Raw genomic sequence first — 27,665 nt, 5'->3', positions numbered from 1 at the left:
TAAATGGGGAATCCAAATCGTCACGATCTTGGTGATTTAAAGAAGGAAGATGAACTTAAGATAAAAAAAATACTTTTTACTTCTTCATCATTATATTGAGATGGATATAAATTAGAACAAAAATCTCTAAAATAATTATTTATATCCTGAAAATTATTTGCATTCATTGTATATGAGAGTAAAAGAGTATCGTGAAATATCAGGTTATAAAATTAATTGGGATAAAAGTGAAATTATGCCTTTGGTTGAGGGGGATTATAATCAAAGTAAACAGATCGTCCAATTTAGATGGTCAGATAATGGAATTAAATATCTAGGTATTAAAATTGATAAAAATTTAGATAATTATATAAGTTGAATTATTTACCATTACTTAATAAAATTAAAGAGGATTTAAATAGATGGAATGATTTACCTATAACTTTAATAGGTAGAGTGAATTGTGTTAAAATGAATATTTTTCCAATATATTTTTCAATCTATTTCTTGTAATATACCTCAAAAATGTTTTAAGGATTTCAATTCAATTCTTAGGAAATTTTTGTGGGAAGGGAAAATTATAAGAGTATGTTTGGAGAAATTAACTCAGAAATTTGAACTAGGAGGTCTACAACTTATACATTTTCAAAATTATTACAAAGCTGCTCAATTGAAATGTACTAATGGAATGTTTGATTTAGATAAGTCTTTAATGTGGGCTGAGAGAATTAACTAAAATAGATGAAAAATCTATACAAGAATTTATTTATCAATGATATACAAAATTATTAATTGGTAATAAAGACCCACCTATATTGAAACATTTAATTGAATTATGGAATAAAATAGATTATGAGAAAGGTGGGAAAGGTATGAATTCACGTAAAACACTTTTGTATCAAAACATTTATTTCTCTCTATTCCAAAACTAAGAAAGAATTTAATAATGAGCCATTGATTGAAGATTTGGAGTCAATTTAGGAATTTTTTTGGAATTATGATTTATATTTACTCATCCTATTTTACTCAATCATTTATTATAACCTGCCATTTTAGATGCAAACTATGAAGAATGGAATCTTCTAGGAATTAAAACTTTTAACGATCTTTATATCCAACAAAATTTTGCATCTTTAAAACAATTGATGTTGAAATTTAATCTGCCAAACAGACACTTTCTATATATTATCAAATTAAACATTTTATTCATTCTAAACTTTCAGTATTTAATATCTTCCAATTCAGAATTTCATAGAAAAACTTTTTGAATTATGATTTCTACATAAAGGTATAAAATCCATCTTGTATTATAAAATATTGAATTTAAAAACAGTCTCTTTAATTAGGATCAAAACTGAATGGGAGAATGATCTTAATATGTCTATCTCAGAAGAAGATTGGATTTCAATTTTGGCTCTTATCCATGACTATGCACCAGGCACAGTTTGATTCAATTTAAAGTGGTGCCTGGAGTAAATTTTTCTAAAGTTGAGCTTGCTTGAATCTATCCAGATATCAACTCATTGTGTGACAAATGTAAATTAGGAGTTTTCTGTACTCTTCCCTGCCAAATTTTCCATTGCCTTTTCAACTAATTTCATTAATACTCTTCTTCAATTAAATCCTTCCTGAAAAGGATTGATAGCTAATATTTATAACAGCTTACTTAATTTATGTCCTATATCCAATGATAAAAATTAAAGGTGATTGGGAACTGAAATTTGAGCAGCTACTGATTTATGGGGAAGAATTTTTCGACTTGCCAATACTTCTTCAATTTGTGCCCAGCACTCTGATTCAGTTCAAAGTAGTGCATAGGGCACATATGTCTAAGGAGAGATTGGCTCATGTTTTTCCTAATATAAGTCCTATTTGTGATAGGTGTAAATCTGAAGAGGCCACTTTGACTTGTATCTTTTGGTACTGTACAAAGTTAGATAATTTTTAGCAAGTTGTTTTTGCAATTTTAGCTTAAGTGTTGGACCTAGATTTACAGCCATTTGATATACCACCTTCAACTTTTGAAAAATTGGCATGTTGCCTCCTAGTTGCCAGGGTCAAGGATGTCTCAGATTGAGTCCACAGCATTCTCAAGTGGGAGGGTGAGAAAAACATTTCAAAATGGTGGAGGAATTCAGCCAGTATTTTCAGTGTTCGCAAGAAACAAAGATATATTGCTGATGTTTCAGGCCTGAGCCCTTCTTCAGCGAATAAGCAGAATAGGCCAGAAGGAGAAAAATCACAGAATTCAGACAATGCAGGCTGCAGGAGGAATCCAGACCAACAAAAGGTGTTAATTGGATATAATAAGGGATGAGGTAAGAATTGATCATGTTTGTGTGATAAGAGATGGAAGGAAGAGACTGAGCTAGGGGAAGGCAACGGGGGAAGAAGTAAGGGAAGGTGGTTTAACGAAGCCAGAGAAATATATATTAATGCCATCCAATTGGAGAGTGCCCAGTCGGAAGACGAGCTGTTGTTCCTCCAATTTGCGGGTGGTCTCAGTCTGGCAGTGCATGAGACCATTGACGGACATGTCAGCAAGGAAATGGGATTGAGAATTGAAATGGGTGGCCACAGGGTGATCCACACTATTGCGGTGGACAGAGCCGAGGTGCTCAACAAAGCACCTCCCGATCTGCATCCAGTTTCTCCGATGTAGAGGAGACCATAACGGGAGCATCAAGTAGAGTCCCCTTGCAGATTCACAAGTGAAATGTTGCTTTATTTGGAAGGACTGTTTGAGGTCCCAAACGGTAGTGAGGGAGGGGGTGACAACACAGGCGGAGCATCTCTTGCAGTTACAGGGGTAAGTCCCAAGGGGATGATTGGTGGTGAGGGAGGAGTGAACAGGGAGACATGGAGGGAGCGGTCCCTGTGGAAGACGGAGAGGGGAATATGTGTCCAGTGGTGGGATCACGTAGTAGGTGGTGGAAATGATGGAGGAGGATGTGATAGATCTGGAGGCTAGTGGGGTGCTAGGTGAGGACAAGAAGAAATCTGTCCTTGTTGCGCATGGGGGTGAAGGGGGGCAGGGCAGATGTGTGGGTAATGAAGGATATGTGGGTGAGGGCCAAGTTGATGGTGATAGAGGAAAGCCACATTGTTTGAAGAAGGAAGACATATCTGATAAACTGGCATGGATGTCCTCATCCTGGGTGCAGATGCGATGGAGACAGAGGAATTTAGAGAAGGGAATGGAATCGTTACATGGGACAGGGTGGGAAGAGGTGTTGAGGTCACTGTTGGAGTTGGTGGGTTTGTCGAGAGTTTATCTCCTGAGATGGAGACAGAGGGTTTGAAGAAAGGAAGAGTCGCTAAGGTGAGCAGCCAGACACCATGGTCCATGTTAATACTAATGACATAGATAGAAATAGGGATGAGGTTCTGAAGAGGGAATATAGGGAGTTAGGAAGGAAACTGAAAAGAAGTACCTCAAGGATGGTAATCTCTAGATTACTACCTGTGCCATGTGCCAGTGAGGGCAGGAATAGGAAGTTATGGCAGATTAATCTGCGGCTGAAGATTTCATGCAGGGGCAAGGGGTTCAGATTCATGGATAATGGGATCTATTCTAGGAAGGTCTGGTCTATAGTAAAAGGATAGGTTGCACTTAAATGGGAGGGGAACCAATATCCTGGTGGGCAGGTTTGCTAGAGCTGTTGGGGAGGGTTTAAACACATTTGGTAGGAGGATGGGAACCAATATGAGAGGGCAGTGAATAGGGCAGAAAATACACAAGTAGATACACTGTGTAGTGAGATTGTGAGGCAGAATAAAATTGCAAGCATAAGATTGAGGATTTAACTTGAGGTAATTTGGAAACAAAATTAAAATGGGTGATGAATACTGAAGGTGCCGTGGGCCCACAGTATAAGGAATAAGTTTGATGATCTAGTTGCACTGCTGGAAATTAGCCATCTCTGAGTCATGGCTGAAAGAAGACCACATCTGGGTTATTCAGTGTATTGGTAGGACAGAAAGGTAGGCAGAGGAGGTGGGGCAGTTTTGCTAGTTGAAAATTGAGTTAAATCTTTGGAGGGAGTTGACGTTAGATCAGGAGACATAGAATTCCTGTAAGTCGAATTAAGAAACTGCAAAGGTTAAAAAGACCCTGATGGGAGAGTTGAATATAGGCCTCTAAACAGTTGCCAGAATGTGGTGTACAATCTACAGAGGGAGATAGAGAAGACATGCAAAAAGAGTAAAGTGTACTGACTACTCTAGTAGAGCTACTAAATGAATACACCAGACATAGTGTTACTCAGCAAAGAAACTATATTTGAATTTGCCTCCAATTTTTAAAATCCCTCCTGGCCAGAACCGGAAGTGACATCACACCGTGCCTGCCACTTACAGGTAGGGCTTGTCTTAAAGTAAATACAACGGGAGCCCCGCGTCATCTTGAAGTCAGTACCCAACTCTCCAATGTGTCATGACCCAGCCCACAGTGCCTTGCACGGACCCCTAGCCAGGAGAGTGAGCAGCAACCAGGCCCACGGCACCGCATGGCCGTTCGGCAAGCTGCATAGGTGACGGTTCAGCCTGTTGCGCTATGCATCCGCTCAACCCACTACAAAAGTTACATTAGTCATGGAGGATTTCAATGTGCAGGTTGATTGGGAAAACCAGGTTTGTGCTAGATCCTAAGAGAAAGAATTTATTGAATGCCATCAGGGTGGCTTTTTACAACAGCTTATGTCTGAGTTGATGAGAGAATGAATGGCAATTCTGGATTTGGTATTATGTAATGAACCAGAGATGATAAGGGATCAGAAGGTAAAGGTACCATCAAGAAGGAGTGATCATCATCTGATAGAATTCACTCTGAAGGTTGAGAGGAAGAAACTAAAACCAAATGTGTCAGTACACCAGTGGAATAAAGGGGACTACAGAGGCATGATAGAGGAACTGGCCAATGTTAGTTGGAAAGGCACACTAGCAGGGAGGACGGGAGAGTAGCAATAGCTGAAGGTTTTTTTTTTTGCGAGAAATAATGAAGGTGCAGGACGGGTATATACCAAAAATGAAGAAATCCTTGAAAGGAAAAACATCACAACTGTGGCTAACAAGAGAAATCAAAGCCAAACGAAAAGCAAAAGAAAGGGCATGTAAGGAAGCGAAAATTAGTGGGAAGACAGAGGACTGGGAAACTTTTGAAAGTTGATAAAAGATAACTAAGAAGGTCATTAGGAAGGAAAAAATGTACTGACAGGAAACTAGTTAATAGCATCAAAAAGGAAACTAATTATTTTAAGTATATTATGAGTAAAAAAGGTGAGATAGACATTGGACGGATAGAAAATTATGCTGTAGAAATTGTAATGGGAGACAAGGAACTGAATAAATATTTTATATCATTGTTCACTATGGAAGAAATTAGCAGTTTACCTGACCTTCAAGGCTCTTGGGGAAGAGAGGTGAATGCAGTCATGATCAATAGAGAGAAGGAGCTTAGGAAGCTGAAAGGTCCAAATGTAGATAAGTCTCCCAGACTAGATAGAAAGCAACCTCTGATTCCAAAATAAGTAGCTTCAGAGATTGTGGAGGAATCAGTAGATTCTTTCATGGTTCCAGAGGGCTGGAAAATTGCAAAGATCACTCCTTTGAAAAGGGAGGGAAGTTGTTAGAGTCAAATTGTCAATGATGAAGAATACCTGGAGGTGCATGACAAGATGAGCCAAAATCAGCATGGATTCCTTAAGGGAAAATCTTGCCTGACAAACCTACTGCAGTTTTTAATGAGACCACAAGCCGACCCAGACAAAGGAGATGCAGTGGATGTTGTATATTTGGATTTTCAAAAGGCCTTTAACAAGATGCTGCACATGAGGCTGTTTCACAGAGGAGAGCTCATGGAATTACAGGAAAGGTACTAGTATGGGTAGAGCATTGGCTGATCGGCATAAATAGAGTGGGAATAAAGGGATCCTTTTCTGGTTGGCTACCGCTTAACAGTGCTGTTTCACAGAGGTTGGTGATGGAACCATTTCTTTTTACGTTGTATGTTAATGATTTGGATTGTGGAATAAATGACTTTGTGGCTAAGTTGGCAGATGATACAGAGATAGGTGGAGGGGCAGATAGTAATGAGGAAACTGAGAGACTTGGATTATGAGAACGGGACAAAAAGTGGCAAATGATAAACAATGTTGGAAAGTGTGTGGGCATGCACTTTGGTAGAAGGAATCAAAAGGGCAGAGTATTATTTAGATGGGGAGAAAATTCAAAAATCAAGGTTCAAAGGGACTTGGGAGTCCTCTTGCAGGATACCCTAAAGATAAACCTCCAGGTTGAGTTGATGATGAAGAAGGCGTATGCAATGTTGGCATTTACTTCTCGAGGAGTAGGATATAAGAGCAGGGATGTGATGTTTATGCTTTATATGGCACTGGTGAGGCCTCACTTAGTAAAGAAGGTGCAGTTTTGGGATCCTTATATAAGAAAGAATATGCTGGCATTGGGAGGGTTCAGAGAAGATTCACAAGAATGATTCCTGGAATGAAGGGATTAGCATATGAGGAACATTTGATGGCTCTTGGACTGTACCTCTTGGAGTTCAGAAGAATGAGGAGGGACCTCATAGAAACATTTCAAATGTTGAACTGCCTGGACAGAGTAGATGTAGCAAAATTTTTTTTCCCATGGTAGTGGAGTCAAAGACAAGAGGACATGACTTACGGATTGAAGGGCATCCATTTAAAACAGAGATGCGGAGAAATGTATTTAGCCAGAGAGTGGTGAACCTCTGCCATGGGCAACTGTGGAGGCCAGGTGGTTGAGTGTATTTAGGGCAGAGATTGACAGGTATCTGAATAGTTAGGGTATCAAAGGTTATGGGGAGAAGGCAGGGGAGTGGTGTTTAGTGGAAGAATGGTTGAATGATTGAATGGCAGAGTGGACTCAATGGGCCAAATGGTCTACTTCTATATATTCTGGAAATTAAAATTGAAGCAGATAATTAAAATTTTTCTTAAAAATTGGGTTAATTGAAAACATAAAACATGACTAATTAAAATTTTAAATAAACATTTTTTTATCCTCAAAAATACCCATCGAAATTGTAAGTGCCTTAGATTCTGGTCTGAACTGCAACAGAATCTTGGGCACAATGCAGGGCAAATCCTAGAATCTGCTGTTTTGATGGCTGAATAATGGGGATGGCTGGCAGTACTCAGCATGGTGGGCCATTCTTCTTCTTTTGGAAACAAGATTACTAAATAATGATTTATGCGCAAGCAACATCGTCAAAATGGACTGTGAAATTCGCAAGGATTATATACCATTTGGATTGAGGTAAACTTGGTTATCTGCACCATGTTGTAATGTTGATTTCTTCCTACATCATTACATTCTTGTAATACATAACTTTAGAGAAGTGCAATAATATTCATTGAATCAATCATTGAGAAGCTATGCAAATAAATTTCATACAACTTCCCTGTGATAAATATTAATATTTATTTGAACTGATTAGAATGCAGGAGTTTCCACTTTTATCATGCTTGGGCCGAATTAAATTGTGCAGTAAATTAAATGATTAAGTATATTTTCTTTGGTTCCAATTTTAAATCTAATAATTGGCACATTTTTTAATGGAGCACAGCATCTTCTGTTCAGCACTAATAGGTATTAAATTGACCCATGTTTTTTGCTCAAGGTCTGTGGTTATTGGACCAAAAAGGGCCTTGATAGTTTTGTAAAATGCTCTCATGGCATGATGATCAGTTTGCTGGACCCTTTGTGTTTTTTCCACCCGCTGTTTTTTCTTTTGATTGAATTGATTATTCTAATGTATATCAAGAATACAAAACATTGTGTTACACTAAACAAAAGTGCAGGGCATAATTTTAAAGAGATAAATAAAGTTAAACAGTCCAAGTCATCATCTTGTACTTGTAGGAAAGCCCTTTCAAGTCTGATATCAGAAGGAAAGCAACAATCCTTGATACTAGAGGTGTACATTTTCAAAGTTGTGTAATCTGCCCAAAAGGATGGAGAAGAGAGTGTAACTGGGGTGAGATAGGTCCTTTATCATGATGGCTGCTGTCCCAAGGCAGCATGAGGTGAAGATTGAATCGATGGAAGGAAAGCTGGTTCGCATGATGGCTCGAGCTCCTGTCACAACTCACTGCAATTTCTCGGGGCCTTGGACTGGTAGATTAGTATAAACACAATGAATCATTTCAAAGTAATGTTTCATTTTGACTTGCAACTTCATACCAGCTTCCAAAAGCAAACTGATGAAAAATCAATTTTTGTACATTACATTTTGTTTAACTTATGTTCTTTTAGATAATTTTCAGTTGAACATTGATTTTCATTCTTTACATTAATCATGGAATCTAGAATTTAGCAGCACTCATCCTGTCCCATTACGACCTACTTATCCATCATTCCCATTATACCCATGCACTTAAGGGCATCCATTTCTAAGTCTTTCCATCCAGTTTCAAATTTTTCAATGTTTATACCACCTTACAAGTTGAGTCCAATTTCATGCTATTTACCTTTACATCCCCTGTTGTTTCAATGACTCAATCACTGAAAATTTAAGATCCATTTAAAATGAGATGAGGTAAATGTTTAAAAAACCAAAATGTGAATTAGGGGGAGAAAATCACCACAGAATGAAACTGAGTTAGCTGTTGCAGGGGATCAGTGCAAGTTTGATAACTCAGTTACCTCTGCTTTGGATCACTAATAGTCCATAGTTTTCCATTGCTTCACCTTTCCAGGATCACCCTTCAGGATCAATTACCAGCAGTCTCAAAATCAATTTTCCTTTTTAACCTCTGACCAAACTTTTCAAATATTCTCTTTATTTTTCTCGACTTCAGATCGACAATATCTTTCCTCCTGTAAAATATTCACATATATTCTTCTTAGTGCAAAACAGTGTATAAATACTACATTGCTCTTGTTTATGCTTTTGGAGAGACTCATTTCTTTTAAGAGGGACTAAAACTAATAATTTAAAATTATTTTTTGATATTTTGGTGAATCTGTTATAAACATGTACGCAGGACTATCGTAATTTAAGAGAGATTAACACTGCCACAATTTAAAATCATTTTTGATGTTTCAGTAAATTTAAATGTTACAAACATATGAACAAAGGAGCATCATCATGGCATCATCTGCTTCATGGCATAAATCTGATGGTATACTGCACTTTCTCACCTTGCTAGTCCTGGAGGAATCATTGAGCATCTTCCTCTTCTGAATTCAGATTTGTTCTGCGGTAACATTTTCTCCAAATGTATCTTTGCATACTGAGGGATGGCAGAGGGCTCCCCTCATCAACTCAGTGGAGGATAGTCGGAGTGTGAAGCGCAGGTGGCCCAGGACATGAGATGCAGCAGACATTTTTGACACATCGCTCATGCAATGAAAATTCTCTTCCAAAATCTTTTTCTTAATTCATTCTGGAAACTAGGTGTTGCTGGTAAGGCCAGCATTTCCTGCCTAGCCCTAACTGACTGTGGGAAGGTGCAATGGTGAGTTGCCTTCTTGAACCAAAGATGTATTTGTTAGTCTGGATAGTGTGTGACTTGAAGGGAAACCTGCAAGTGGTGATAGAGCTTTATGGCTTGTGATGTCAGATCTGGTGGGGGGAAGAACTTGGTGAACGTTGTTGATAGTGTGCTTGAGTGGAAGAGAAGATTCTAAGAAGGTAATACAGAGGATCATTGGTTTCTCCCTTTGCTCTATTGATGACATTCAAATTAAATTAGATTTTAAAATATTTGCAGCATGGTAGAAGTCAATTCAGCCCAATTAAACCCAAATTAACCTAAAACCCTCTGCATTTTTAGATAGTGGGAGTAAACTGGAGCACCTGGAGAAAACCAGGAGTACATATAAACTCCTTACAGTCAGCCCCAGATTCAAACCCGGGTTGCTGGTGCACTGTAATACCGTGCACTAACAGTGTCATCCCGGGTGTCTTGCTTATCCAGGGTTCAAAGGGTTACTGAAGATCCTTGCCATCCATCAGGATCAGACAGGATTTTCAACTTGTTACCATCAGGAAGGAGGCTCAGGAGCATCAAAATCAGAACTGCCAGGCTGGGAAATGGCTTCTTCCCACAGGCTGTGGAACTGGTGAATGGCATCCTGTCACCTTGGGTCTCTTGTAAATGAAATGAGTAAATTATTCCGAAATATTTACAAGTATTTATTTTCTTTTCTATTTTTATGCACAAACAAGATTATTATGTGCTGTGTATTATGTGTGTGAACTATAGTCTGCAGAAATGCTGTTTCATCAGATAATAAAATTGAACTTAAGAAGTCTTGGTGAATTGCTGCAGTCCATCCTGTAAATGGTGCAAACTGCTGCTACTGTGCGTCAGTGCTTGAAAGAGTGAATGGATGTGGATGGAGTGCCTTATCGAGCAAGCTACTATGTCCTCTATAGTGTTGAGTGACAAAGCTGTACATATCCAGGCGACTGGAGAATATTCCCTCACACTCCTGACTAGAGCCTTGTGCACGGTGGACATGTTTTGGGGAGATAAGAGATTTGTTACTTCCTATAGGATTCCTAGCCTCTGACCTGCCCTTATTGCCACAATGTTGGTTATATCACAGTCAGCAGTAACTTTCTTTGTGTTGCCATATGATTTGAGAGCGGACAAATTAAGTGGTAATTAGCCAAATTAGATTTGTCCTACTTTTTGTGAACATGGACAGTCCAGGTAGTTTTCCCCCTTGTTACTGGGATGTTCCACAGCCTTTGCTGTATCTAGTGCTCTCAGCCATTTCTATATTGTGTGAATTAACCACACTAAGTGCAAGGTATTTAATTGCATTCCACATGCAGATAATTTTGAACTGAAATGAAGAATAGCAGATAATTTAATAATGCTAAAGGATCTTTACACATATAGTCAGCTGGTGTGCACGTTAAATTCTCCAGCACTCTACATTCAACTTCCAGTGTTGATGAGTACTCCGAAATCTCGTAGATGCAAAATCTTCACTTGGGGAGCTCTGAAAAGCTGTCTTTTCCTAGGCTACACAGCAAATTGTTGTTTTTTTTTTTTGGACCTAATCCATGTAAGAAAATCCATAATGTGCTCTTGTACTTAACTCAATTGAAAAAAGTGCTTATCCAGCTGGCAGTGTTCAAAATTGAAATGAATCAAAGGGAGTGAAGGGGAATTAAAATAAATTGGCCAAATGCATTAAGAAAAAAAATTTGCAATGAATCTTGTTATATGTCAAAATTTTGTCGTTCCGATACTTGTTCAAGAAAACCCAGAGTTTATTTATTCATAAACATTGCTATTTTAGTTTCAATTCAGAGCAAGCAATGAAAGGGAAACTCCAAACATTTGGCATCCAGTTGTTTGGAAATTTTGATGTTTTAGACTCATTGGTCTGGAACTTAAGCTTGGAGTTTCAGAAAGCAGTTAACGTTTGCAGCCTAAGCTGTTGGTCCAGAGAACAGCCGGGCTTTGGATCTGGACCTCCGTGTGGCCAGAGCTAGGGTTGGAGTCAGTAACATGATAGGAGTGGGATGGTACAAGTGCGAGTAGATTTGCAGCCAGATCCATGGTGCAGAGTACTTGTACATTTCCTGCCTTCCTTTGCTGGAAAATATTGTACTTTTAACCCCAAAAAATTGTCTTTTAAATTACATTTTATTCAATTTATTTATTTTAAAAATTAAATTTAGACATATAGCATGATAGCCCACGATGCCATGCTGCCTTATACACCAATTAACCTACAGCCCCCATATGTTTTGAAAGGTGAGAAGAAACCTGACACACAGACATGGGGAGAACATACAAACTTCTTAAAGACAGCACTGGATTTGAACCCAGCATTTGTGCTAACTGCGAGGCTACCATGCTGTCTCTGGGTATAAATAGTCAGGAAAATCTACTAGACCGGCACTGCCAAAGTCCAAAGCTTGTCTGATTATCGGACCTTTATTGTAATTCTGAAACTAACTTTCATGGAAGCTTTAGATATCTTGGGATTGGTCTGAAACTGGAATTTGGGATTACAGGTAAATGGGACGAGCTTTGTTCGGCATAATAGATAAGTTGGGCTTTAGAATTCTATGATTCTATTTAAGGAATATTTAATTATTTCTTTAAAGAAACATATAAATTGAGTGTCAATCAGCTTGTATTTATTCGAAATAGCATAAAATTCCAAGACTTTTCCCAGGAGCAATATTTAATAAACTTTGATAAGAAACCTCAAAAACAGATATTTAGGCAAATTACCAAAAGCTTAGTCTAAAAGGTTTGAGAAGTGTTTTCATGAAGAGAGGTAAAAATAAGTTTGTTGAAGAAATCTCAGAGCTTTAGGCCATGAAATGGAATGTATGACTGCGATTGTAGAGCAGTTAAATTTAAGGACAAACAAGAAATCAAACTTTGAACAGAACGTTCCTTCCAAAGATATGATAGGTGTACTATGGTAAGAGATCATGGAGAGATTTGGATTTTAAAACTTGGCCATTGCTTAACCACATCTATTAATGAGCGTGAGGATGATGTGTAAATGGAATTTATCATGAATTAGAATGGGCAGTAGATTTGGATTACTTTATATCTGCAGGATAGAATTAATAAAGCCAATCTGTTGTACATCAGAGTAGTTAATTGTTTAAAAAATTAGACAGAAAGCACAGTAAAAGCCATCCATCCAATTACACCCAATTGACAGTACTTTTCAAATGGTGGAGGAAACTGGAGCCCCAGGGAAAACCCACAGATACACAGGGAGAACATACAAACTCCTTACAGACAGTGTGGGATTTGAATCCCAGTTCACCACCTCACCACTGTGGAAATGGCAATGAGTTACTTGACATTAACATCCAATTCACATAAATTAATAACTAAAATTCAAATAATAAATATTTTTTCAATGCCGAAATTAATGCACAGCTATGTAACGAGTCTTGAATATAGCTATAGGTTGTGAAGTGGAAACATTCATCTTAAAATATTTTAATGGGGATAAAGCAGAAATATGATCATTTCTTTTTTACCCTCTTGTATCTGAAGGGGCACCATCCATGTGTATTACATCTATCTATTAAAGATTCACAGTCCAGTTGCATGCCATGTGGATCAATTTATTCAATGGTGTACTCACTGCGTCATGACTTTAAAATATGATTTAAAATCCATTCAATTATTTTAATTGCATTTATTTGTTTTCATTCATAGGTTTTGGGATATTTCCAAACCAGGCTCTGTGCTTGAAACACTTGAACACCACACAGAGTTTGTATGTGGGCTTGATTTCAGCATACATATCCCTGGTCAGGTACGTGACTAATTGCTTCTATGGTTGATCAAAATGAATTAATCTGAAACATATAAACATGCTCCAGATCCCTGGTTTAAAGCAAGTAGCAGAGCCAAAATACTGAAGGGAAATCACGCAGAGAAGCTAAATAAAACAGCAATTTTTTTCAGATTGTGTGCCTTTTATTGCCCCACAACTAAATTTGGTTTCAGTACATCTTGGTGCTATGGATTTAGAATTGGCTGCGCAATATTTAATCTCTGTTTGAATAATATTTTGGGACAGTGGGAGAATGAGTCATGGTTTCCACCTTGAAGTACTATCTTTAATATCCTACTGGAAAATCATTTTGCACAACACAATAGTTTTTGGCTATGTAGCTTTTGATACTCAAATAACCTGTCATTTTCAGCTAATAATAAGAATTTATTACTTGAGCAAGGCACCAGGAGCTTTCAGTAGAGGACAGAAAAGGGAAAACTTTTAATATACTTGACAAAACATTTAGTAAATAATTATTGCTTGAAATAAACAATCTCTACAATTTGTAACAGCTGCTCTAAAAAGCTATAATTAGCCATGCATTACCTGAATTGTATTGAAATCAATACAAAGATTCTCAATAGATGTTGGAACAATATTTGCACTTTACTGCAGATATATAACTGTGTGCAAGATGATTATCAATACTGTCACAACGAAATTATAGTTGGACTGTGAATTTGCTTAACATCATGATAAGAATAATGATCACCTCAAATGTTGTCCAGTTAGAAATGAAGTCTGTGTGCACAAGAAACAGAATCAAAGCTTTTTTTCTGTAGTCCTGCACTTGTTTCAAAAATAAGGAACACATAATGAATTAGCTCCATAATCTGGCTTATCAGTTTGTCCCAAGAGTGCTGTGAAAGCTCCCTTGGAGCTGAGGATAAAGAATGTTGGTAAATTGGAGACAGCAACCATGGAAGCAGAATTAAATCAGTTAATGGATCAGTTGTACTACCCCTGAATGAATTAATGGAGAACTAATTGTTGGCAGCATTCACTGTAGACATCAAAATGAACAAATGTGATTAAGATAAGTGTTGGTAGTTAGATTCTGCTACCACATTTTGTAAGGTAATAAAATGGTAAATGAAGAAAAATGGAGGTGCTTCTTTCTCCAAATGGTTTGTACCTCACTTAAGCTTGGTGTTGGCTGACTCTTTTAAAGATGAAAAGATTCCCTTTTTCATTTAATGAGGCTTGCATTTCTTTTATTCTAAAAAAGGGAAAGAGTCAACTTATAGACCTATCTCATTACTTAATGTTGATATGAAGATTCCATCTAAGGTTGTAGCACAAAGATTAAAAAAATATTCTACCAATAATTATAGACTCTGACCAAACTGGTTTAAAAAAAAAATCACTATTCTTACTATAACATACATCAACTATTGTATATTCTGTATTTACTCTCCACCCCAGCAATAGAATGTGTTCTTTCAGAGAAAGTATTTGATCAGGTGGAATGGGAGTATCTATTTACTGTCTTTGTAAAATCTAATTTTGGACCAGACTTTATTAAATGAATTAAATTGTTGTATTAATGCCCTTTCACTCGAATTTACAACAATCAAAAATGTTTAGGTTTAATAGGTTGCCTGTTAAGTCTTTTGCTTCTTGATATAGTACTGGAACCATTAGCTGCTGCTCTCCGACAATGTAGAGAATTTAAATGTATAAGCAGATGTGGAATTAAACATAAAGTATCTCTTTATGCAGATGATTTATTGCTTTTTATTTCAAATCCTGAGGTTTATAATCCAAATGTATAAGCTTTGTTTGACCATTTTAGCCAGTTTTCGGGTTATAAGTTAAATTTTCATATGTGATAGAGTATATGTTTTTGGGAGATAAATTGGGAAAAGTTTGTCAGAGTTGGTTACATAGAAACACTTTAAAACAGATCTTATTTAAAATACTGATGCTCTGCCTCATGCCAGACATATCGGGGCCTCAGCTCAGAGCTTTGAAGAGTGCTCAAGAGACTTCACTAATGGATTGTTGTTTACAAAAGGCAACAGATGAAAGAGCTTGTTGGAGCCGCATATTGTCTGGAGGAGAGCTTGCTGTTGTAAGAAGTTCTTGTGGTTTTGCAAGGAGAGAGAGTCAAACAGACTTTCTCTCAGAGAGAGAGAGAGACAGACAGACAGACAGACAGACAGACAGATCAGTATTGCAGTTTTACAGCCAGCAGAGAGCAGCAGGGACTAGAACAGGACAAGCTGGCAAGCTTATGGAAAGTGCTCTTTTGGAAGACAGCCTGGTTAAAGCCCTTGTAGTTCATGCAAGAGGAGAGGACTGGCTATCTAATGTTTCACTTGGAAAAAGAAAAACAAAAAAGAACTCTGTGGTGACCTGAACAAAAGAGGTTATCATCTAGAGAACCCTGAAGGGGCAAGTTTCGTCAACTACACACTGAGAGGCTGATGGAAGTAAATCAGTTGTGGATGTCCTCAAACAACAAATCTCTCTGAATACAGACAAGAACCTTCCTGAGCAGTAACCATTTACCTTTCAAGCACCAAAACCTGGTGAACTTAATAAATGTTCAATTCTGTGCACAGTATAAGAATTGCCTGCAACCAATAAACTTAGAGGAATGAGAAATGAGATTGGACTGTGAACCAAAGAACTTTTCTGAACTTAACACACATTACATACACGTGCATTTAGAATTAGAAGGGGGTTAAATTAGATTAAATAAGTCAATAGAGATAAGTTAAAGTTTGATTCTATTTTTAAAGATAATTAAAAACAGCTTTTACCATGGTGAATATCTATTGCTGCTGGGTTTTGCGGGTCCTCTTGGCTCATAACAACACAAAAGGATCCAAGTTTTGAATACCAAAACCATGAATGGAAGTCACTGCTTCAACTGAATCCATGAATAGTGGAATGAAGAAGGTAAAAAGAGGTGCTGCATCTCCTGTAGTTGTATGGAAAGGTGGCTTAAAAAGGAGAGCAGTTTGTGAGGATGGAAGAGGGAAGCAGGAGTCACAAAGTTAGGTTAAGTAAGTCAATAGTTAAGTTTAAGGGAGATCCTGTTTTCATGTTTAAAGATAATTAAAAGCAACTTTTGTTTAAGTAATCATTTGTCTTGGTGAATATCTATTACTGCTGGGTTTATGGGTCCTCTGGGCTCGTAACACAAGAGTGAATTTTTACGCTATTCTAATTTTCCATTTAAAATAGTGAAAGATCAATTCCAATATTTAGGAATTACAATTATGAAAAGTTACAAAAATTTAGTGAATGAGAACTTTTTTTTGGTAGTAAGATTAAATTACCATTGTCGGGTTGGTCACCTTTATTACAATGATGGGATGCATTAATTCGATTAAAATGAAAATTTTATCTAAATTTCTGTATCTTTTTCAAGCTTTACCTATTTTTGTTCCTAAATCCTTTCTTTACCTCATTAGATTTGGTTATTTCTACTTGCATATGGTAGGGGGAAAAAAAACCACATATGAAAAAAGCCCATCTTCAAAAGACTAAAAGGAATTGAGAATTATCACTTCCAGATTTTAGATTTTTTTTATTGGACAATTAACATACATAATTTACTTTAATTATTACATTTGGGTAAGTCAATGATCGCCCCTCTTGAGTTGAAATGGAACTGAAGCTTTCCAAAAAAACTTCTATGTTAGCAATTTTTTTTTTACCATTTTCCTTTTCTAAATTGACACATAATCCACTGATGAGAAATAGGTTGAGAATATGAGCTCAATTTAGAAAATTCGTTGGGTTTAATAGATTTTCCTCTGGCTAATCGAATTATAGATAATCATCTTTTTCAGCCAACACTGCTGGATATTATCAGCCAAATTTAATCTTTCTAACACATTTTTTTAGATAGATACAAGTTAGACATTTTGTTCAATCCAAGCTTTCTGATTTTCCTTGAATCTCAAATACTAACATTGTTGATATATTTTTAATGCTTTTTTTTTCCACGGTGGATTACTATCATATATTTATAATGATTTATTGGATTCATCATCAGCCTCAATGGCTGGAATTAAGAATGATTGGGAATGAGATTTGAACATAACATTTTCAGATGAAGATTGGTACTCTGTCCTCTCAGCTTGATTAATGATTCTTCATTTTGTGCAAGACACTGCTTATTATAATTTAAGGTGCTACATAGAACACATATGTCCAAACTTGCATTATATTGCTTTTATGCAGACATTGATTCACTATATGAGAAGTGTAAAATTTTTGAAACTTCACTGATCCATAAGTTTTGGGACTGCCCAAATTTAGAGAGATTTTTGGAAAGATATTTTCCTAACTTTATAGAACCTTGCCCATTAATTACTTTGTTTGATTTTTCAAGTGAACCTGATATACTTCTGTCTGCAACTCAGGAGAAAGTTTTAGCCTTTACCATGCTAATAGACAGATGAACAATTTTATTGAAATGGAAACATGATGCTTCACCTACCCATACACAGTGGTTACTGTTTAAGCTTGGAGAAAATGAGATACCACTTTAAAGATGGAAAGTTTCAATTTATAAAGATGTGGGGCCCATTCATAGAATACTCTCATTGAAAGAATTTGGGATGTTCCAGAGATTCTCTGTCCGATATCTGGAGGTCGTCATCAGATCCAAAATTTCTCTTTCTTTTATATAAGGAAACCTTGATTAGAGGGAGGGAGGTAGTGTTAGGTCTGCTTTGTTCATGAATGAGTGAGACAAACACCAGGCTGAGTCGAAATCAGGGTTCTTTGTTCTTTATTACCGGATTGTAACACTTGCGACCAACCAGGTTAGTCGGAGAATGCATTCTGCCGTTATCAGCAAAATGGTGATTTTTTATACCCTTGGATATGTGCTTAGAACATCATCATATCATTACTTGTCCAATGACTAAAACTGTTGCTATCCTTTCCCTGCTAGCTTCCTGCCTCTCAATCCATCAATGTCTCTCTTATCTTGTAAGTACAAGGATGCATTCACATCTTGTTACTGCCCCGTACATTCCCATCTCATGATGTTTTACCTAACAGGAGTACAAGGACACCTCCCCTTCTTGTTACAGCCTTGTACAGGGTAACTCCCTACACATTCCCATCTCATGATGTTTTACCTTACAGTAGGTGAGATTTTCTTTTGTTTGTTTTTTTTTAAAGTTTATTCATCTTAACTTGGCAAATATGGGTTTAACATGGATATCATAGATTAATTCAATTATTTGTTTCCTATGTGGATCAAGTAACTGTCCAATGTACTTCTATCAATGACTTGTTATGTGTTTTCCCTAAATATTTTGTAAGTATGATTGTATGTTAAACTCAATAAAAATATATTTTTTAAAAAGAAAAACAGAGGTGCTGTAAAAACTATAAGCGATTCATTGAGAATGAAGATAATTAGAACACGCCATTTTAGGAACTGAATTTTTAAAATACTCGCACATTATTTTTCACAGTGTTTTGCATTTATTTGTTGCTGGAATGGGAATTAGGTACATGAGGTACATTAGGTACAGAGGAAGGCTGGAGGTGTGGGCTGAGAAATGGCTGATGGAATTTAATACAGATAAGTGTGAGGTGTTACATTTTGGAAAGGCAAATCTAAATAGGTCATATGCATTAAATGGTAGGGTATAGAGATGTGCAGAGCAACAAAGGGATTTAGGAGTGATGGTAAATAGTACCCTCAAGGCTGATACTCAGGTAGATGGTGTGGTGAAGAAGGCATTTGGAATGTTGGCCTTCATAAATCGGAGTATTGAATTCAAGAGTAGGGAGGTTATGATGAAATTGTACAAGGCATTGGTGAGGCCAAATTTGGAGAACTGTGTACAGTTTTGGTCACCAAATTATAGGAAAGATGTAAACAAAATAGAGAGAGTGCAGAGAAGGTTCACGAGAATGTTGACAGGATTTCAAGGTTTGAGTTAAAGGGAAAGGTTGTGCAGGCAGGGGCTTTTTTCTCTGGAGCGTAGAAGATTGAGAGGGGACTTGATAGAGGTGTTTAAGATTTTAAAAGGGACAGACAGAGTAAACGTGGATAGGCTTTTTCAATTAAGAGTGGGGGAGATTCAAACTAGAGGTTTAAGATTGAAGGGGGAAAATTATAAGGGGAACATGAGGGGAAATTTCTTTACGCAAAGGGTGGTAGGGATGTGGAATGAGCTTCCCGACAGACGTGGTCGAGGCGGGATCATTGGTTACATTTAAGGAAAGACTGGATAGTTACATGGATAGGAGAGGACTGGAGGGGTATGGACCGGGTGCTGGTCAGTGGGACTAGGAGGGTGGGGATTTGTTATGGCATGGACTAGTAGGGCCGAACTGGCCTGTTCTGTGCTGTAAGTGGTTATATGGTTATATGGAGTGTGAGAATGTACTGAAGTCTATTCTGGTTGAAGAAAATTGCTCTAGTTTTCAAAAAGTTAGCTTTGAATGGATACTTGTTCCAATAAAAGCATTCATCAGGGCTAAGTTTTAGAAGGGAAGTCAACACCTCACTGATTCCAATCTGTTAAAGTCTGAATGGGAGATTAGATTTGGGTCAGTGAATGTCAAGATTACAATAACTTGTAGATTGTAAGATGCTTTAGATAGAGATTTTACAATGCCTATAAACCGATGATTCACAAATGGTTTAAAGACATCTATTGAAAATAGATGTTGAACTATTGAACTGTGTTCAATTAAATTTTATACAGAAGATGGAATATATCTTTGTTTACAAGACTTTTATTTAACATGCTACTCATAGTCTGCATATTAATAATGTAGCTAAGGGATCACACACAGGCTAAGCTTTTCCATTCTTTTTTATGGAATATATATAGAACAGTCTGTGTTTTAACTTTATTTGGACATGCTCCCTCAATTCTTCTGTAGTACACTTTCAAATGCATTGATGTTGCTTCTAGCACTTAATCAGAATTCAGAATTTCAAAATTTGGTAGCCATTTTCCACCTTGTTCTCAGCTTCACATTTCTGACTCTTCCCTCCCTGGATCTCCCTGTTTCCAATTGAAGGGAAGATTTGCCAAAAAAAAATCGCTTTCAAACCCACAGGGTATCTTGATGATATCTCTCCCATCCTGCTTCCTGTAAAGATTACATTTCTCCATCTCCAGCAATTAAGTTTCCAACAAATGTGCCTCAGAGATCTCTTCCCTCTTCCTGAATGGTAGCTTCCCCTCTACCACAGTTAGCAGAACTCTTGCCCACATCTCATCCTTTCCCCTCACCTCTGCTGTCAGCATTTCTTAAAAAGAGAGGAAGGATGAATTTCCCCATTCCCCACTTTCCTCCCCACTAGAATGCATCCAATGGGCCATCTTTTGCAATTTCCATCACCTTCAACCAGATACATCTCCTCACCTGGCCTTTCAGCAATATGAGGGGTCCATTTCCTTTGTGACTCCTGCTTCCTTCTTCCATCCTCACAAACTGCTCTCCTTTTTAAGCCATCTTTCCATACAACTACAGGAGATGCAGCACCTCTTTTTACCTTCTTCATCCCACTAATCATGGATTCAGTTGAAGCAGTGATTCACTTGTACAACTTCCATTCATGGTTTTGGTATTCAAAACTTGGATCCTTTTGTGTTGTTATGAGCCCAGAGGACCCACAAAACCCAACAGCATTAGATATTCACCATTGCAAAAGTTGCTTTTAATTATCTTTAAACATGAAAATAGAATCAAACTTTAACTTATCTCTATTGACTTATTTAACCTAACTTAACCCCCTAAGTGCACATGTATGTAATGTGTGTTAAGTTCAGAAAAGTTCTTTGGTTCACAGTCCAATTTCATTTCTCATTCCTCTAAGTTTATTGGTTGCAGGCAGTTCTTATACTGTGCACATAATTGAACATTTATAAAGTTCACTGGGTTTTGGTGCTTGAAAGGTAAATGGTTACCGCTCAGGAAGGTTCTTGTGCATTTTCAGAGAGAGATTTCCTTTTTAATCAGCCACTTCAATGTCTAGTTGACAAAACTTGCCCCTTCAGGGTTCTCCAGATGATAACCTCTTTCTTTCAGGTCACCACAGATTTCCTTTTTGTTTTTCTTTTTCCAAGTGAAACATTAGACAGCCAGTCCTCTCCTTTTGCATGAATCACAAGGGCTTTGACCAGGCCATCTTCCAAGTAGGGCTTGCCAGCTTGTCCTGTTCCAGTCCCAGCTACTTCTGCTGGCTGTAACACTGTCAAGTGATCTCTGTCTCTCTCTCTCTCTGAGACAGAGCCTGTTTAATTCTCTCTGCTTCCCAAACCACATGACCCTCTTAGAACAGCTAGTTTCACTCCAGACATAACGGTTCCAACATGCTCTTTCACCTGTTGCCTTTTGTAAACAACAATCCATTAGAGAAGTCTTTTGATCACTCTTCAAAGCTCTTGCAAAAGCTCTGGAGCTGATACATCTACCATGGGGCAGAGCTCCAGTATTTTAAATAAGATTTGTTTTAAAGTGTTTGTTTGTGACCTACTCTAACAAACCTTTCCCAATTTATCTCTCAGAAGCGTATTCATATATATCTATATACTCCGTCACAGTGTGCAGAAACCAAAAGCATGTGGGATAAATGCTTTGTGAAAAACCAGTCCTAATACCACAGTGGGGAATCTGGTCTTCCTGTTGCTTGCAACTTTAATTTTCCTTCCCACTTTCACTCTAATTTTCCTTCCCACTTTCACTCTGGCTGTGCCTTCCTGCAATAATTTCAAATTTGTATCATCTGTAATGCATGCAATGTAAATTATTTCATGTGCTTCACAAGGATGTGAGCAAACAAAATATTTATAGCAAGCAACATGTCTGTATATTACAAAGGCAACATGGCTGAAAATGTGGTTAAAGGCTTGTTAACCCCTCTCTCGTTCAGTTCTTTGCTTTGTTTCAGTTTACCTTTTTCAAAGTCAGCCGGATGCATCATTTCAATGTATATGAATGGATATTATAAATCAGTGTTCCATCAGTTTTGGTGATATTTTCTGCTAATATGCTCATCCAATGGAACTCCTGATAATACACAAACCTCCTGGAGAAACTCAGCAGGTCACGCAGAATTCATAGAAAGTAAGGGGCAACCAAATTTTCGGGCCTGGGCCTTTGTTTGGCTATATATTTGTGTGATGAACTTGTTGCCAGCATCTTCAGGCTTTTTTGTTTAACAGAATACGTGGATTCATCAGGGATATAGTTGATTGACCAAAGGAATAAATCAATATTGTCTGTTTTTTCCCAAAGATTATAACAGTTTTACTTGTTAATAAACCCAATTAGACCGGCTATCTTTCTGATTTTCTGTTTTGTTGTTGTCCCATCCTAGTTTGATTTGTATTTTATTGATTTCTTAGATTGACAGTTCATAAAAACATTACTAATTCTTGGATTTTTTTAATGCTTTCCTTACAGGTTGTTGATTGTTCCTGGGATGAGACTGTGAAGATATATATTCCACCTTGCCTTGCATTTAGTCATTAAATTTGGCATCACTGGACAATTTAGTACATCATGTTCCACTTCCCAAACTACTGTCTCATGTATTTTGTTTAGTTCGTGCCCAGCTTTACTGATTATATTTTGTGAACTTGTAAAGCTCTTCAGCAGTTTAATATACTGTCACTGGAACGTCTGATTTGATGTTTCTGGTACGTGCTGATTTGCATTTAGAGCAAATGCAACTTTTGTTCTTCATTTCGTTCCATGCAATTTGTATTATGAGAACAAGATTGAGAAATCGGAACTGCAAACTTCCAGCTTATTTGTCCACGTTGCAGAGTGCTTGAGGAGTTGGTGGATAAGATTCACAATTAGAAGTTGACCTATTTATATATTGTATAAATTCATTAGTGGATAGCCATTGCAAAAGTTAGAGATGAGTTGGAAATTTGACTTTCTATATTTTGTACTTCATATATTTCACCCTGATTTTTGGGTTAACTAACAGAAAGCATTTTCTTTTTTTTCTGGGACTTCATCCAGACTGTAAAACTAAGTCCATCCCTTAAAAGGACTATGACTAAATTAATTTTAGATTATGATGGGTAGAAGATGGTGGGGTTCCAAGATCAACTGCTAGAAATTGATTTGGAGGAATTGTTATAATCACGGATTTCCATAACTGTTTTGCATTATGATTGAAGGATAAAAATACTGTTAATCTTAACTTGAACACTTGCTGCAACAAGAAATTTTATCTAGAATTTTGTCTGCTCTGTTACATTTAAGGATATTGTCATTATGAAGTGTATATAAATCTTAATAACATTCAAAGTTATTCACATTTTCAGACTAACATGCTTGGTTTTCTTAACATCAGCAACAACCATTTACATAGTGTCTTTAATATGGAAAATAAATTGAAGACTTTCTGAGATGTAATTTATTTTTAAAACATTTTTATTAATTTGATGGAGAGAAATATTACATGTATATATTGTTTAGATATTAGTTATATAACTTATATAATGTAATACAGAATATAAGTCATGTATCAATTGTACATTGTCTTACATAATTCTCAAAAAACTGAAAAATCCTTGTGAGTATTTCATCTCATATTTTAACATTGAATGGAGTATTGGCTCTTAGACGTTGGATGGAAAACCCCCAGACCACCCCTGTATAAGTAATCAAATTATAATAATAGTCCATGAATGGGCCCCATAGCTTGTCAAATTCAACCTTGAAAGATGTAATTAACCTCAATGATCAGCCATGGGTGGAGGCGTTGACTAAGATTTTGCTTTTAAGTGGTATCTCTCAGATTTTTTTTTCTTTTGACCTTCAGCTCTGGCCTCCAAGTTGCTGAAGGTGTGGTTATCCTCCACACCCCATAGCACTCAGTCAAAGCTCAAATTATCTGGTGTATTCAGGAATATGCATTTGGGCTGCACAGAAACAGCTTCAATCCTAACCCAGAGGGTTATGTGAAATGTGGGGTTTTCCCTGGGGATCCCATTTCCTCCCAATTCCACAATTGGCTACTGTAATTTGTCCCTGTTTAGATGGGAGTAAGGAAAATTGAGGGGGGGGGGGAAATTGATGGGCATTTAAGCGAATAAGTTACTAGGAAAGAAATGGTGGGGAATGGTTGGGTGTATTGGTGATAATACTGTGAGAGTCAACATAGACTTGATGGGCCAAATAACCTCTTATGTGCAAAGGAAAATAGAAATCACTTAGATACAGAGTTCCAGGATGATTTATCCTAAGCATAATTACATGTGGCCTTTATCATGCAATTGTAGGGTTACACTTTTCAGCACATTGTTTAAGCAATCCGAGATGATGCCATTTTCCTGATCTGTATCCAACCATAATAAAACATCCCTTTGATCAATGAAAGTCCCTCTAAAGATCGCCTGTACTCAATGGGTTTATTATTAATAGCCTCATATCTATTGGTAGCTATCTATGTTGAATGACCTAAAATCCTTACTTGGATTCTTAATTAATTGCTTTAGGTGTTAAAGTGGACCATTGGTTGTTTGAAAACAAACACGAAGAGAGCTGCACAAACAGATTTTAATCATTTGCAAAGCACGAGAACTCCTTTACAGCAAGAAACGCTGTCAGGTGCAACTCGTCTCACTCCCAAGAGAATCTCCTCTTGGCTTACAAATCATATCTTTTATACCTTCAGATGCCTAGGTCTCCAGAACATTCCAACAGACTGCTTCATACAAGTACATATTCCTCAGAATTCTCTTGGTATTCAATAATCAGTCATGTCCCTTACCCAATGGTTAATAGTCTTTTACTACCTTACCAAATAACGAGCTTCTTATCAACTCTAACTAATAACAAGAATGGAATGCAAACATCTTCTGCCTTCCAGTCAGTATTTTAAAACTTAAATTCTCATAGCAACAATCGTAATATCTTGCATCCTGTAGCTGTTCCTTAGTGTGCCCATTGTGAGCCAATAGTTCAATGTACCTCTCCACTGTCCTGCTTGGCAGTGAAAGATTAATCTTTGAGAGAACATTCCAATTGGCTTAATTTTGCTTCTAAGCCTGTAAAATCATTTACAGAATGAGATCTGACCTTTGAAGGAGACACAGACATTTGTTCTATTTTATACGAATCCCACCCCCTTTTTTGTACTTGGTAACTTGCTTTAAGTAAATTACAAGACAGTGTTCTGATTCCTCTGCAATGTAGGGCACAGAGTTCAGAGGAATCTAAATATTCTGAATTATTGCTCCTTCTTCCCATTGGGGTCATCAGAGAGCTTCTCAGACCACCTTAGGTGACTCCTCCAACTGCCTTGTGATGTGATCATTGTTTTTAGTTAAGACGTGACTTGCTGGAGAGTTTGCATCATGAAGTTTATTTGTGCCTGGGCCACTCAGCATTGCAGAGGCTCAATCTGATTTTGTAACTCTTGTTGATATCTTTCCATTTTCCATCACTTAATCATGAGCGAGGGTAACGTCTTAATCTTGCTCCAAGTGATGTGTGGCAGCAGAAATAATCAAACATTATATTGGCTTCTATTTTTCTTTAATCCTTCGCAGTGAATGCCAGTTCATCCTCACAGGTACCCTACTTATCTTAAGCTTCCCCTCTTTGATCTTACAAACCCCAGCATTATCTTAAATGCATTCTTTAGAAAATAGATTTTGCGTTTCATTTATTACTTACCCTGTCTTCTGAGTTCAATGTTTCAGTTTCTTTATTCGCTCCATCTGTTAATCAGTGTTCTGTCTCTACATGTTTTAAGTGCTATGCTTGATCCTGGTAATTGTAATATGATTAATTGTTCTCTCTTAGGTTATCTGCTTCCTACACAACACCACATCCTCACTGCCCAAATTAATGCTCTGGCTTTAGAAAGTCTGGAGATCTTGGTTAGTGTTCAGGTATTAACCCCTGGTGCTGCATAGTATATTTATGGAGGGTGGATATTAGCAGGTGAAATACCTGGTTATTGTCAAGTCTGGTCGTAAAGACTTGAAGGATTTGTCATAGAGACATTTGAATTGGCATGTGGACATGATAGATTGAAAAATGATTCAGAGAAGATAGTAATGAATCCAGTGTCACAATGGACCTATTGAAAAATCGGCTAAGAGAAACGAAGACCACAAGGTCCATTGGTGGAATATAGGCAGCACAGATGATTTAGTAGAAAGGTAGAGTTATTAAGATTCAACAATAGAAATGTAATTTTAATTAAATTCTGTAAGAAAGCATAAAATATAAATGAACATTTTCAAATTCTGGTAAATGAGGAACTGCTTGGTGAAGGCCAATACTTGTGCCTACGTTTTTTAAATTGTTTATTTTAGTAGTTCAAAGATATATAACACCAGAAAAACTCAATTTTTTTCATCCAGGGAATAGTCTCAATTGAGCAGTTTTTAAAAAAAATGTTCTCAAATGTATCAATAACATTTTTTAACAGTTTAACTTTCTCCCCCAGCCTGTATTGTCTGAATTCTGAGACTTTGAGATTTCCTGCTTCTGGTTCATTCTATTTATTCCATGAAGAAGGGCTCAGGCCCCATGTTGGCAATATATCTTTGCTTTTTATGGATGCTGAAAAGATGGGCTTAGTTCCTCCAGCATTTCGGTGTGTTTTTACGAACTTCATTGAGAGTAGTTTGATTAAAACCGTTTTCTAATTCAATGCAAATAAAGATACTAGTCTAAGTCAGGTAATAGATTATTGAAACTAACCAGAATAGAACCAGTCAAGCTGTGTACTTCCACTGTTATAAGACCAGTACACAAGTGAAATAGAAGAAAATAGGTATAAATAAAAGAATATGAGCAATGTCAAACATAATAGCTATGAATATTAATATCACAGATTAAAAGCTTAATACAGATTTGATTGCAGGTAATGTGCTTGGTATAATGTGTCAAACGTATCTTGAACATGTTTTAATTTGGATATGGGGAGGACTCTGGTCAGGACTGTGATCTTACTGCAAGAGAATAGCTCACCAGAATTCCAAATCTTTATTTTAATTTCAGTGAGGTATTAAAACATCTTGAAAGGTCTAGACAGGATGAATGTTTTAAAGTTGTTTATTTGTCATATTGTACTTGTACTGTGAGTTATTCCACAAGCAGTCTAACAAGTTAACACTAATGTACAGATGGCTGTATAAAGTAGAAGGCCAAGAACACAATGGAAGCAGTTTGTGTTGGTGGAAGGACTAAGAAAGGAAGGTTGCAAAAGAGCCAGGACCAAGTGAGGAAAATCTTGTTCATGCACAGTAGACCTAATCTGGAATTTGTTCCCAGAAGGATGATGGAAGAAAATTCAATGATCACTCTTAAAATGGAATTGGATGGATACTTGAGAGAAAAATAATTGCATTGCTGACAAATGGGATTGAACAGATTGT

The 27,665-nt window shown here is 37.0% G+C and overlaps 1 protein-coding gene across 6 annotated transcripts in view; it reads left to right on the top strand.

Annotated features, from left to right (window-relative positions):
• pex7 (peroxisomal biogenesis factor 7) overlaps positions 1–24,659 on the top strand; it is a 73,235-nt gene extending 48,576 nt beyond the window's left edge. For 2 of the 6 annotated variants that reach the window (XR_011340676.1, XR_011340680.1), the window contains 3 exons: positions 13,182–13,281; positions 22,199–22,374; positions 22,714–24,659. Coding sequence is in view for 1 of the 6 variants with exons in the window: in XM_069887223.1 (XP_069743324.1) it covers positions 13,182–13,281; positions 22,714–22,782 (169 nt within the window). In the remaining 5 variants the exon portion in view is untranslated. Of the gene's footprint in view, positions 1–7,025; positions 7,276–11,741; positions 12,005–13,181; positions 13,282–22,198; positions 22,375–22,713 lie in introns of those variants that run through there. The other 4 variants (XR_011340679.1, XM_069887223.1, XR_011340678.1 and 1 more) reach the window with 3 other exon arrangements.
• Positions 24,660–27,665: the final 3,006 nt, after the last annotated feature.

Source organism: Narcine bancroftii, chromosome 6 (genome assembly GCF_036971445.1).
Source record: "Narcine bancroftii isolate sNarBan1 chromosome 6, sNarBan1.hap1, whole genome shotgun sequence".
NCBI classification, from domain to species: Eukaryota; Metazoa; Chordata; class Chondrichthyes; order Torpediniformes; family Narcinidae; genus Narcine; species Narcine bancroftii.
Note: the sequence above shows the minus strand (reverse complement) of the source record. Positions and strands in the feature narration are given on the sequence as shown.